Here is a 13,938-nt window from a genome sequence, read left to right as displayed (position 1 = left end):
ACTATAAATAGCTCTTATTTATTTTAATAACAGTTTTTGGAATAGTTCAGCCTTTAGAACCTGCAGGTTTAACATTGATTGAATAGCTTGTAACTAATTATCTTTTTCTCCCATGTCTTTTGCAGAGAGCTGCGTGCTTTGGTGATCGAGATGGTGTTGGCTACTGATATGTCTTGTCACTTCCAGCAGGTTAAAGCCATGAAGAACTATCTACAGCAACCTGAAGGGTCAGTTGGTTTAAAATCAATTCTGTCGCTGCTGTAACAATCCTGCTTTGGCTGCGTTTACACGGCAGGAATGTGATCCAAATGTTAATTTTTTCCCCCCATATACAAGCCATATCCAACTTTTTTATGGCTGTCTGATTGGCCCAATTCTGACCTTTTTACCCAAAAGAAAATCTGATTTGGCCTCTCCCATATGTGGTACTAAATCAGATATATATCCAATTATTTTCAAAGCGTCTGCAGTCGGAAGGGTCATGTTACATTTTATTTGCTTTTAAGTCATTGATGACATAAAATGCAGATGTAAAAAATGGCTGAAAATGATAATTATGAAAGAATTCTGTCAGAGAAGATCATCACATCCCAATCCCAACACTCCTGATGTTACTGCACATCCAAACACACTTCAGAAGTTACATTGAGTGCTGCATAAAAGGTTCTTACTATTACCTATACTCATATTGTTATGACGTTGTGACAATATTGTCACTACATTGATCCATAGCCGATGGCATCCATTAATACTTCTGTAGAAAGTGAGCTGGTATGTGACAATTACATTCTTCTGCGCATGTGAGTCGCTTTGGCGTCATTATTTATTTTTACACAGAGGTCTCGTTGCAGTTGGGTTTAATTAATACTATGAACAATCACAAAAACCCCCAAAAAACATTAAGTCCAAAGACATAACCTTTCATGCCTTACAGAATAAATAACTAAGCATTAGCCTTTATGAGATTCTGACACAGTGACAACCACAAGTAAACGGCCACCATTTCTCAGTATCATTTTTTTAAATCTTTTATGATATTTATGCAAAAACATATTTAATGCATATATTTAAAACAGAAAGACAATAATTATTATGACTGCTATGATGATGGCAGAAATATGAACAGCAAAGTTAACATTTATTGGCGTTTGTTTAGAAAACTGCATTAATTGACGTGAAAATTAGCATGTATGCTACACAACAAACAATACAAAAAAAAAAAAAAACTGTGTAGGTTGAGGTCCTGAAGAGAAAAGGGAACATTGTGAAAGCATTCAGTGTAGCAAAATAAACTTCTACATGTTTTCAATGAATTTTATTGTCATGTTAATTTGTATTTTTAGTGAACCTTTTTAGTTTTTTTCTCAGCAGAGCTGTCACGAAGCCACAAAAACCTCTTTATAAAAAGTCGTCAAATTGAAACCATAAAATTATTTCTAATGCATTAACCTATGTAATTTAGGTTAATGCAGTTCTTGCCTGACACAGAAACTCTGACTAGCCTTACAATTTACTATAAAGTAGATGATAGTATAAAATGGCCCAAGAATTTAAATAATATTATGTTCAAACCTAAAAGGAATATAAAAAGCTATGAAAAAATTCAGTCTACCAAAAGCAGAGAAATCTCAGAAACAGATTAAGGATTAATCTGAGATTATCTTGAAAGAATTCCTCTTTCCATCCATCCATTTTCTTCCGCTTATCCGGGGTCGGGGCGCGGGGATAGTAGCTTCAGAAGGGAGGCCTAAACTTCCCTCTCACCAGCCACTTGTTCCAGCTCCTCCGAGGGAATCCCAAAGCATTCCCAGGCCAGCTGAGAGACATAGTCCCTCCAGCGTGTCTTGGGTCTTCCATGGGGCCTCCTCTTTCTCTGATCCTTTTTGTTTATTTTAGTTTAGCTTTCTTGTGGTATGAGATGAAAATACTGCCTTGATAAGACATTCAGTAAACAAAGAACAAAATATTGTGTAAAGTTTACTTAAAAATTCACTTCACCTTTGATTTCTATAAACATTTTCAGGAGGACCTGAGGTCTACTGTGCTGTGTGCAACTTCCAGTACTTCCTAACAGAACTTCCTTTTTGCACACTTCGAGCGCAGGGCCCTGGAGATAGCTGGCGGTTGTTGTACAACCAGATAAAGGGTTGCAGCTGGAGAACAGAAATAAAAGAGCTATCACACAAACTATCACATAACATGATGAGTCATCACTGCCACAGCTTCTACTAAAAGCAGGCGGCAAGGTACTTGTTAACCTTCAGACTATTCTTTTCCAATTATGGTAACATCCAAAACATCTCCCTATCTATCTATTACATACATATATAATATATAACATTCATCGGTCCTTATATGGATATATCTTTAAGACAAAGAGTGCTGACTGCAGGGTAATCAGTCCATTATAGTCCTTACACACATATATATACACGATGGCAGTCTGCAGGCGGCGGTGAAGCTGTAAAGACTTTAATGTGAAGTAATTCAAACCAGTGTGCTGCAGGCCTGCATAGAGCGCACTTCAAGACTCAATTTGCCACAAATGGAACACAGCAAAATAGAAGCCAGTCACTCTCACCCCTGTTTAACCTTGTACTGTGTGTACACGTGTAGGGTGTTTTTGTGTACTTTGTGTGTCTCTTCCATTTAGTCTGCCTCTTTTTTATATTTGTCTGTGGCTGTTCGTTCATGCATCAGTCCATTAAACAAGATATTTGGATATGGTTATCAGGTGATATTTTACACACCATTTCTGATGAGGTGGGATGATGCATCTTCATGCTGTGATTCAGGGCAGAGGACTGATTAACCTAATGGTGGCAGTATGATTAAAGCGGGGTGGGGGGGCACTCTTCTGTTATGAGTGGCCATTTAATGGCTTACATTAGAAGTATTATTTAGCATCCATATAATGTTAAGCTTTTCTTGTTGATCAGTGGCTCAGTGCCATAGGTGTTTCATATCTTATTCACAAGTAAAAGTGTAGAGAAAGTTTTCATTGCCATAGTAAATTATTATAGCTGCAGTATGTAACTTTTATAAAAATTGCTTTACTGTCACAATATAATGGCAGTATAGCGAGACAGATAATCTGTGAAAAAATTGTTCTCCTCTGCCTTCTCACAGTGCTAACTAGAAACAACCAAACAGAGTCAGGAGGAGGGTCTTAGTGCTGTCAATCTTGATTATATTTCTGCTGCTCACAAATCCCCTCAAGCCTTCACTCTTCCTCTCTGCCACACTACAGCTTCTCTCCATCAGCAGAGCCTGGGACCAATGCTCGGGCTAGTTAGCAAGACCACTGATGACAGATAAACAATTTTTCCAGTGCATGCCTACTTTTAATTATTGGTTCTAGTATTTTATTTAACTCGGTCAGATGGCACTCCCCAAGAAAATCCCCCTTTAAGTTAGGCAACTCTACAGCATCGTTCTCTAAACCATGAAATGATTAAATGTCCTTGACATGCTGACTTGGAGATAACAGTTTCTTTGGTGGTCTTGCTGACTCCTTCTACTCCCACATACTTTCTTTATTTTTGTTTCAAAAATTGAGGATTCTAAATGCTTTTAAACGTGAGAAGCTTCTCCCATGGTGATGCAGACAAATTCATCCTTGAAATACTGGAGATATCAAAGGATATAATCACCAGCGTTGAGCTTGCCTATTTGTCTGCATGAGAGTGATTTTAGCGGTCTCATCTACAGCTCTGACTCTGTCATAGCAATAAAACTACAGCGGGTCTGGGTTTATATACAGAAGGAAAAAAAAAACGTCCTTGCTTTTTATGATGTGGGATATTGGAGTGGCTGTTCTTTAGCTGTTGTGGGCAGATGAATGAGGTTTTTTTTAAACACTGTCAGAAGACAGGATGTCTTGAACACAGAGTCTGGTACTCTGAAGTTGCACATAGCAATCCTGGAGCTAACATTATTTTTATTTACAGACTTTTTGTGCTCAGTCATTTCAGCTGCCTCTTCTTCTTTCTGCATGAAAGAGGAAAGTAAAAACACAAGTTTAAGTTGCTATGTATACTGATGTATACTGCTGTGTTAAGGGCTATGATTGAGGTCTACGGTGGCACTAAACGGTGTATTGAAATCTTTGGTTTCAAGGAGGCTGTGAAGTCTGTGTCTAGAGGCATAAGAGAGCAATGCTGCACATCCTTATGAGTTTACCTTTAAAATAAATTGTTCATAAATAATTGGCTCTGTCCAGGGTTACTTCAATTTGATCACACTTCACCTCGAAGCAAGAGATTTCTTTCATCTCTGACCAGACATCCCACACGCTGTTCTGCCAATGATTGCTCTCTAGCTTTTCACTGTCAACAACGTTGCACTATCGTTAAGCTTTCTGAGCTCACTCTTCAGTAACTCTCTGTATCTCACCCCCAGATGGCTCTTTTCCTTATGTTCAGCGGCTTTTTCAGATAATGACAAACTAGGGCTTGTTATTGTGGAAGTGCCTCATTGTACTGCTGGGGATTGTGCTCTCCACAGATAATGCAGTTTGTCACATAGTCATGGCATTGATGTCACCACAGTGTCACTCACTGAGTGCGTCCCAGTCAGTGGCCTCATCATACCATTTTGGAGTTTCTTCAGCTTCCATGACCACCTCCTCACGATTCGTTTGATCACCGGTTGGTGCTGAACAATAGGTGTGTAGGTGGAGGTGAGAATTAGATGATTATGGCTGTGACTGTTCAAATTATTCCAATAAAATGAGAGATGCAGGAGGATTTTGACCAACAGCTCGAGCTGTTGCACTAATTATAGTGATTTCATCCAATTTAAACGAAAATCTCTTGAGAATATGTTCTGTATACCTGTCAATTTTTTTGCCTTTTTATAATTTTTTTGTTGTTGTTGAGTGAACTTGTTATACAATAAATTTCAATGCATGTCATCAGTTTTAATTTTTGTTTGCCAATTTTGCCATCACATAATAACTTACAAACCCTGAGCTTAGAGTTCAAAAAAATTTTTCTCTTGGGCTTTGTCTGTTTTCTCTGCACAGACTATCATTTAACCAACTGAGCTGTGCTATAGCTTGCTTCCATACTTTTGTCCAACCTTATATTTATGGTTGTTCTCCACCACAAATAAAACATTCAACACTTCTATATCTTATAGAAAGAAATTAATAACATAAGAATGACCTTCCATTTTTTCTTAAAGATTTGTGTCTGTTTTTCTTTTTCCTCTTTTACAGCATCGACAAGCCCAAGGCTCTCTCCCTACTTCTCCACACAGCTGACATCAGCCATCCAGCCAAAAGTTGGGACCTGCACCACCGATGGACCACCTCTTTGCTTGAGGAGTTCTTCAGACAGGTGAGTGAGTTCTCCAGAAATTTTCACTGGAAGATTTGGTGGCTTTTGAAATTAAAAAAATTACCTGTTGATGTCAGTACGATGGTGTTTCTTTTAAACTGGCAGTGGATTAGTTATTTGTTACGAAGACTGATTCAGGAAAATCGGTTGGTTGAGTGAAAGATTGTCATACCTTATGCAAAATTTGTCAGTTGGGTGTTAAATACCCCAGTTTTATCTAAAAAAAAAAAAAAAAAAGGTTTAGGTTTATGGTAAATGCATACATGCCAAAGAGTCCACAGGGTTTGTTGAACTACTGACAAGTTATTGGCATACTTGAAAAAACTCCAATCATTTAATCAGCATCACCTAAATGAGGTAGAGAAGTTCTTGAAATGCATCTCAACAAAAGACAGAAGCTATGGAAGTGAGTCTAGATGAAGTAGAGGATTCTGTAATACAGCTGATTTATTTTGTGTCTTCTGTTCAAGTTTGAGAATAAAATGATGTTGTTAATGAGTAACTGTTTTAATAAAGAGCCTTGGCAGAAGATTCCCTCTGAAATAAATCTTTATATGTGGGTTATGTATTCATAAGTATTATTTAAGTAAAGAAACAGACACCATGGAAGATTAAGATGAACAATATGTCCTATCCAATAAAACAGTAGCCTATGAATTATAAAATATGTACTTAGAAACATTATTGAAAGCGACAGAGGTGTAAATGATGCACCAATCCATTCATTGGCTTCTTTGTAAATATTTATTGTTTTCATTTTCATTGTCATTGTCATCATGCCTGCTTCTACAAGGCCTTTGTCTCTTGGGATGTGAATCGACAACAAATAGCTTCTCAAAAGAATATTGCCTCTCCATTGGCAATCTAAGTGCTTTGCGACAAACTGGAGGAGAAAATGAAACAGATTTGTGGGCTGAAAGGACATTGGGTGGGGCTCAGACAAATCGAATGTCTAATGAGTTGTCTGTATGCCTATGGGATGTGGTGTATTTTTATTTTTTTTTGTAGAATCCAATCTAAAGTCCCTTTACTGTTGAAATTGATGTGTTTCTAGGGGGACAAAGAAGCCGAACTAGGCCTGCCGTTCTCTCCACTGTGTGACAGAAAGTCCACGTTGGTTGCACAGTCTCAGATTGGTGAGTGGCTTCTAATATTTTGCTTACTTTTGTTAGGACAAAAACACTAAAGTTTTTTTTTTTCTTTCTTTCTTCAAAGTAATCTTGAAATAAAGCATATAGTTAGGGCTGAAATAATTAATCAAATGAATCGTGTTGTTTCAATCGTATTGAAATAATTGTCAACTAATTTATTAATTGGTTAATCATTAACTGGAGTATGCAGATTAAAAAAGTCAATTTGCTAAAAGAACACACTCACAGCAGTAACTGAACCAAAACAGTCCTCAAGAGGCACAGTCTTGGTTCACCTGTTCAAATCCTGTTAGAATGATAATAACATTGGTTTAATTAAACAAAATTAATTAAACATCATAAAAATCAATAGAATAACAGAGAACTAAAACAATCATTAGTTGCAGCCCTATTTTTGGCGAATAAAGGAAATGTACAAGAAAACTGGTTGAAAATTTGTCAAAGGTTTGTGGCCAATCATGGTAAAGAGACCCACATCATTCTATCTTTGTAAAGAGAAAACAATGAAGGATTCTGAAAACAAAACTGTAATTAAGTTTTTTATATCTGACATTCTTGCTGCATGTGTGACTGAAAGAGCAGATTTTCCAGAGTACTTTGATTGAGACAGATGACCTCTGTCTTAACTGACATAGAAAACATAGAAATGTTTTGAAGTGCTTATTCCATTTACATTTTTTACTTTGTTGATTTGGACAAAAATCACGTGCAAACATCTATTTTACATATTATCATCATGCCGTTTTGAGAATTTGGTCAGAGAGGGACAGAGTGTGATGTCATGCACTAATGAATTATTATCAATCACAAAAGGACAAAATTACATTAAACTTCACCAAGGATTCACCATAAGCTTCATCTATACTGTATTATCTGTCACCAACTGTAAGAGGGACTTCTGCAACTAAACAACCACAACACCAAGAGAACATGCATACTTATGAAATAATGCACTCTAGTAAGTTTATAACATTATTTTCAATTTAGATACAATATTGAAGGTATTTGTTGTGGTTTTAACTCTTCCCCATTAATTGTTTTGCATTTGTTTTCTTTCTTGTCACAGTCATTCTGACAATAATTCTTCCTGAAATGTTTGTCACCAGGGTTCATAGACTTTATCGTGGTTCCCACCTTCACTGTGCTGACTGACATGATGGAGCGCATTGTCACCCCGCTCATCGAGGAGGCCTCCCACTCTGGTCTTTCTACCTTTAGACGCTCAAGGTAAGTTATGAGAGAAATTTCTGGTGAAAATGTTTGTTTGATGCTTTCTTGGTTGTACAGCAAAGCAGAGGGCGATGTGTATAAATGGGAATAGATTTTAATCTTCCAGGCTATTTAATCAACGGTAAAAAAAAAAGTTCTTGTTTTCGAGCCTTCACCTCTCAAATCTTTCTGAGCAACAGCTCGCTAAATTGCATGACTGAACCGCTACAGCTCCTCTGCAACAACAGCATGTCTAATGGAAGTACTGAGAACAGCAGATGAGTCTCCCATGAGTAATCCATTTCTGTGCATGGAAATGTCTCCACCTTTCATCTTGCAGAGCCACACACCTTGAAATTGGCATTTTAGAGACGGTAGTCAAGCTCTGCTCATCAGCCATGATCATGAATGAGCCTTCAAGCTGGCCTGGCTTACACATTTGCCTGAGGAGATACAAAAGGAAGTGATTTTCTCTCCCCTGGTTTAATTTGTTGGCTCGGTACTTTTTCTCCAGTCTCCTTCTATATCAGCTACGTGCAAGGCTGAGAGGTGACACATAAGTAAGGCACAGTTCCCTTAATATTGTGTTTTTAAAAAGTGAGCTGCACTGAAAAGGATTGTTTAAAGGAACTTTCCATCTTGGAAAGCACTTTTATTGGATAATAAACCAGTCCTTTAACTGTCTGGCTCTGCAGCCATGCTTGGAACTGAACATAAATTTGAACCCAGCCTTTCTCTTCTGCAGCCATCATTGCCATTACTCAGTGAGGCTCCAGTTGAAGCAGTGTAAAACTTACATAGTGCATCTGTGCTTATAGACACCTGGGTGTTTACAGCTTTCCCCATGCAGTTTATTGATAGCATTTAACTCTGCCTCAGTAGTCTGTAACTATATCTGCTCTTTCAGTCTTCCTTTGTTTATCTACATTAGATCCGTCCAGAAAGTATTCACAGAATTTCACTTTTCCCTCATTTTGTTATGTTACAGCCTTATTCCAAATTGTATTAAATGTATCTATTTCCTCAAACTTTTGCACACAAATACCTCATTATGACAAGATTAAACATTTTTTTAGAGATTTTTTCAAATTTATTTAAAATACAAAACCAAGAAAACACATTTATGTCACTATTGAAAGCTACTTAGACCAGCACAGACAGGACAAAGGAAAAACAAAAGGGCTCATCCACCTAGGCTTGTCCCGACAAGAAATTTTGCTCAGCAATTAATTGTCTCAAAAATTATTGCGATAAACGATAATATTGTTTGAAGACCTTTTTACACTGATTTAATGGAAGTGACGTAATAATGCATGCGATTTCCTGCCAAAGATAGATACTCTTTATTTTCAAAAGAACACAACACTGGAACTGATAAAATAAACAAAACAACCAAAAACAAAAAATAAAATGGATTCTTAGTCTCCATTAGCAAAAATGTACTTGAATAGAAACACCAAAGTGGAAATAAATACTGCATTCAACCAAAAGAGTGCAGATTATGAAGCCTGTGTACCATATTGCCCTTCACTAATCATTAGATTTAAATAGAGAAGATGGGCACATCCGACTACCTGATGCAATAGTTCACACTACACGTTAGTTCACCCATACATTTTCCCCTTATGACAATCTCAGAACTTTGGTCGTTCTAAGAATGTCGCTTGTAATTTCGTAACCAATCATCCTATAGTGTGTGGTGTGTTACGGTAGATCGCAGCCTGTTGAATGTGACAGGTAACCAATCAGGAAGCGTGGATTCTTCTCGTGCTTTCTGAGGGGAAATTACAGAGGGGAATCCCAAACAGCCGACAAGGCGCAACCCGAAATCCAGTGGACATTGGAGATAATATGTGGAAACAACATTAATGTTTATAAAACATTTCATGCAAAGAATATAGAAATGACGAGGGGAGGAGTTGGGGCGAAATTGCTATGCAATTGATGAACCTGGTAACTTTTCAGCTGTTCTTCGTTAACGTGACATAAATAGGTTATGATGATTTTCATTCAGTCAGGACGTTACGCTGACACTAGAGCCACATGCATTGCAGGTAGATTGTAGTAAAGAATTGATTAATGCCTGGTTTTAAAATTAGTTAACTGAACTTGTAGCCATTATTTTGTGCCCCTTGTTGGACACCATGATCGAACCCGATCGAACCGTTATACCGAGAATTTCTGTCGGCTAATGTGTGATCTCTCTGGTTTTTAAAATGGGCCGACAATCGGCCAACAGCTCTAAGATCGTGTAGTGTGCGCTGGGCAGTACACTAAGGAAATGAGGAAAGTGTCATCAAGAGAAAGAGAAAAAGGCCTGTTTGTTACTGCGCAATAGCCAGCCCCGCCCTCTCCTCACAACTCCTCGGGCTGACTACTGAACCAGTTCTCTGTCTAACAGGTCCGGAAAATCTCTAAGACCCGGGTCTTACCCTGAACAAGATCTATAAGAGATAATCTATTTAAACTGGTGGCGAAAGGGATTCGTCTAGCTCTGACTACCTTCTTCCAGAAGTTATGACCCTTCCCAGTTAAGGAACAATCAACCGAGTAGCCCTCACAGCCGCATAGTTCCAATAACCACTTCTGTTAACGGTAGTTCCCTTTCTAAAATTGTAACGTGCACTTGGTAACGGCTAGATAATTTTTAGTGACTAAGACTAAGATAATCACAGGGTCATTATTTTTCTCTCACCAAAGGAAAGTCTGAAGCCACCACATTACTAGAATCATGAATACTGATTTTACTATAAATAGAAGCACTTTAATTCAAATGACTCAATTAATTTCAATGTCCACAACCTAATCAGAATTTTTAAAATATATGAATTTATTAAGCAAGCTTTAGCAGGAAAATGACAGGCATACAGAATTTACTTGAGACTACCATACAAAGAAAATCAATATAGTTTAGATCAATTCAACCTTTACCTAACAACCTCCCTACACTGTCATCTATCTATCAAATAAGGCTTTGGGGTGTGGCACAACTCATACCCATCGATGGTATCGGATCTTGGCAACAGGAGTCCTTGTAGTCCTTGGTCAGAGTCTTTGACTTTGAATCATAAATCCTCTTTGGAACCGAAACAAAATGAACTGTCTGCTTCATCCAGCGAACAGCCCTTAGTCGATCCTGTGACTTTTGATCAGTTCCCCAAGTCTGTTGCGATGTATTTTGAGATCGTGGAGTTGAGTGCAGAGTGTGGAAATCCAATGAGGAACCAAGAGATTGGGTCGGTGGATCTCGCCCTTTGGTCCGGCGTGAGGAGCTCCGTTGTCCTCCTTGTGAGGCGCTTTTCTTGGTTCCAGGGCGTAGTCCTCTGCTGGTCTTCTTACCACACTTGTGTAGAGTCTCAGCGCTGACGAAGAACACCGTATCACCTCGGTCTCATGTTTTATACTTTTCTGCACTTGTGGGCATGTACCCCAGATAGAGAGAGAGAGAGCAGGGGTGCTGCTTGCGTTTGCCCGCCTCTACACTCAGGCCCCAACCGTTGTGGGAGATTGCACACCACTCTGGTGACATTCGTGACTTGGGTCATATTGACCCTGTAGATAACGTGCTTTTGACACCTGCGACTATTGGAAACTTTCTCAAGTGGCAGGCATACTTGTGACCTGGCAGTTGCACAACTAAACCCACTCTCATGTTCTGACATTTGCAGTTTGCACCCACCTCAGCCTTCCTTCTCTTTCTTTGATTCTATACTTTTATCCATATAATTAACTTTAATCAATAAAGTTTGTTTTATATAAAACATCAATTCATTACATTAGATTATTTGATTTTGGTTCATCGTTACAGAAAACATACTAAAATACAGAGATTACACATTAAGCAATCACTATTAATCAACACACAAAGCTGTAGCAGTCTCCTAGGCATTTTTATAGAAAAAGAACATCTGTAAGCACATCCTCATGACTGCGCAACCAGGCCCCAACTCTTAGCTCAGGCCTTCGCCCTGGTTACTGTTGAAGGTTGCGAAATAATGCACCTGTGACACTTGTGACCTGGGTCACTTTGACCCAGGCACGTAGGGACACTGACTCCTTTTCCGAGAAAAGGAGCAACTGCATCCTCCAAACTCACATCTTCGCACCGAGAGTTGCTAAAGTCGCCCCCACACCCCACTTTTGCTCAACAACCTGTTTCCAAATAAGGCGTTGGCCATCTCTGCTCTCCTGTTAGTTCCTCTTTCTCCCTTAACCTTTCACCTACAATCTACCTCCAACACATCAGTGATCTTTAATTGCAGTTACACCTTTGACACCATTTCAAGTTCAGAGTAAAAATCACATTTATAACATTTCAAGTTCAGAGTAAAAATCACATTTATAACTTCTTTTACTTCTCTGATTTATCATTCTTTTATAATGTTATGATAACCATAATTTATCAGTTACTCTTAGTATAATCTTAATGTGAGTTATTACAAATGTTTTCTGTAAAGAAACCAAGAATAATTCATGATTCTTATTATTTGATATCAAAGTTACAGTTACTTGTTTTACCTGTAAGAGTTCCCACTAATGTAAGTGTAAGTGTAAGTATTATTACAAGTAAACCAATATTAATATAAGTATTTTACTTTGAATCTTATCCAATTACTCACAATATTTTAGATTTCTTTCTTTAAACTTTCATGCTAAGTAATAGTCTGAACTATTTTTATAAATCTGCAGGCTGGAAACTTACTTCCTTTTTCCAGGAAACTGCTTTTCCTGTTTCATGACTCTCTGTCTTGACTATGATTTCTTATGATTAAATAGAAAAAAGTAGAATTAAAGCAAAGTTTGCAGGAGACAGAAACAACACACAACCAAATTGATTTTATTGACATTTAAGTCTAATGTTGGGTCTAGATTTTACTTGAGTAATTAATTTTAAAGATAACTTTATTTATTTTTACTGTTAAACTAAAATCTCCAGCATGGGGAAGTGGGATGATCTCGGATTTTCTTGACACCCCCTCCACGAGGTCAGACCTTTCCCATGCTGGGAGTCCATCACCCTCCTGCAGTTCTGCGTCGTCATCGTCTGGAAAGAGCAGAGGTTCTTCTGGGATGTGACGTTGCAGATTCTTCATCCTCAGTTGTCACAAAGGGCTCAGTGTAGTCATCAAAACTCCACCTCTCTTGACACCCCTCCTTGAGTTTTAATTTCCCCATTAGGTGATGAATGTCGAAGAGAACTTGGATCGCTCTGATTCTTTCACAGGAACCTTCGCTGGATGAACTGTCGTTTCTTCAGGATGTGGGAAGGAAGAAGGCCTCAAAAAAAAAAAAAAAAAAATCTCGAACATTCAGCAGAGCAAAGCAAAAAAATAAGCAGCATGACGCTTTCCTCGTAATCGTGATCCTTTTCCGTAGCTGTGGTCTTTAAGGGGTACTGGAGTTGTCGGAGGCATCAGGAATTGTCCAATTTTAATAAAAACTGCAAAGCTTACAGTGCTGAATATCCAGGACAGGTGCTCTAGATATCAGGACGAAACAGTTGCCAGATCCTTCTAGGTGTTGGGTCTGACTTCAATGCTTTGTTACAGGGTTGATCTTAGTGATTTCCTATGACGCCACTTCTTCCTCACGACTTCAGCCCCTTTTCCAGTTTAATCCATCAGTTTGTGACAGGAGTTCTTCTTTAGCATAGTCCAATTTCTTCACGGCCCTCCCAGTCCAAAGCCTTGAAGTTGTTCTTCTAATTACAACCACCCCCCCCACGGTGGCCAGTCCGAGATAGGGTGGAGTATTACATGATTCACTGGCCATTTCACCGGCTTCTGTTTCTCTTTAGTTAGGAACTGGAGTGAGCTGCTCGACTCCTTGGATCCCTTTCTTCATCTGTAGTACTGTGTTGCAGTTCAGTACTTACTTTACAAAATCTTGGGCGTTGAACCTCAGCTTCATCACCGTGGCTGTAGGCCGATCTTGACTCTCTGCCCTGTTTCCAATGACACTTTGAGCTGCAACTTCCCTTTTTCCTTCTCTGGGCAAAAAGGAGAAGTGTCTTCGCCTCCCTGCTTTCTGTGACGTGAACGGAGTTCCTCTGCAGGGGAAGACCTGCTCTTCTAGCAGCTGTCACTGTTACTGAGTCCATCAGAACCAAGAGGTATTTCTCACCTCTTTTTCCTGTTTTCCCCATGGGGCCCGCAACATCCATGCAGACTGAGCCCCAGGGGACTGTGCTCTTGATGGTCAATCCCTCCAACCGCTGCCCTCGGCGACCTGCGTTG

The 13,938-nt window shown here is 38.8% G+C and overlaps 1 protein-coding gene across 6 annotated transcripts in view; it reads left to right on the top strand.

The window, feature by feature from the left end:
* pde1cb (phosphodiesterase 1C, calmodulin-dependent b) overlaps positions 1-13,938 on the top strand; it is a 110,237-nt gene that overhangs the window by 89,157 nt on the left and 7,142 nt on the right. For all 6 annotated transcript variants that reach the window (XM_044134064.1, XM_044134065.1, XM_044134067.1 and 3 more), the window contains 4 exons: positions 126-227; positions 5,222-5,342; positions 6,397-6,478; positions 7,600-7,720. In XM_044134064.1, coding sequence (XP_043989999.1) covers positions 126-227; positions 5,222-5,342; positions 6,397-6,478; positions 7,600-7,720 — 426 coding nt within the window. The remainder of the gene's footprint in view (positions 1-125; positions 228-5,221; positions 5,343-6,396; positions 6,479-7,599; positions 7,721-13,938) is intronic.

The sequence above is a fragment of the Gambusia affinis genome, linkage group LG12 (assembly GCF_019740435.1).
Source record: "Gambusia affinis linkage group LG12, SWU_Gaff_1.0, whole genome shotgun sequence".
Classification (NCBI taxonomy): Eukaryota; Metazoa; Chordata; class Actinopteri; order Cyprinodontiformes; family Poeciliidae; genus Gambusia; species Gambusia affinis.
The sequence above is the reverse complement of the archived record's forward strand: the minus strand, read 5'-3'. Positions and strand labels throughout refer to the sequence as shown.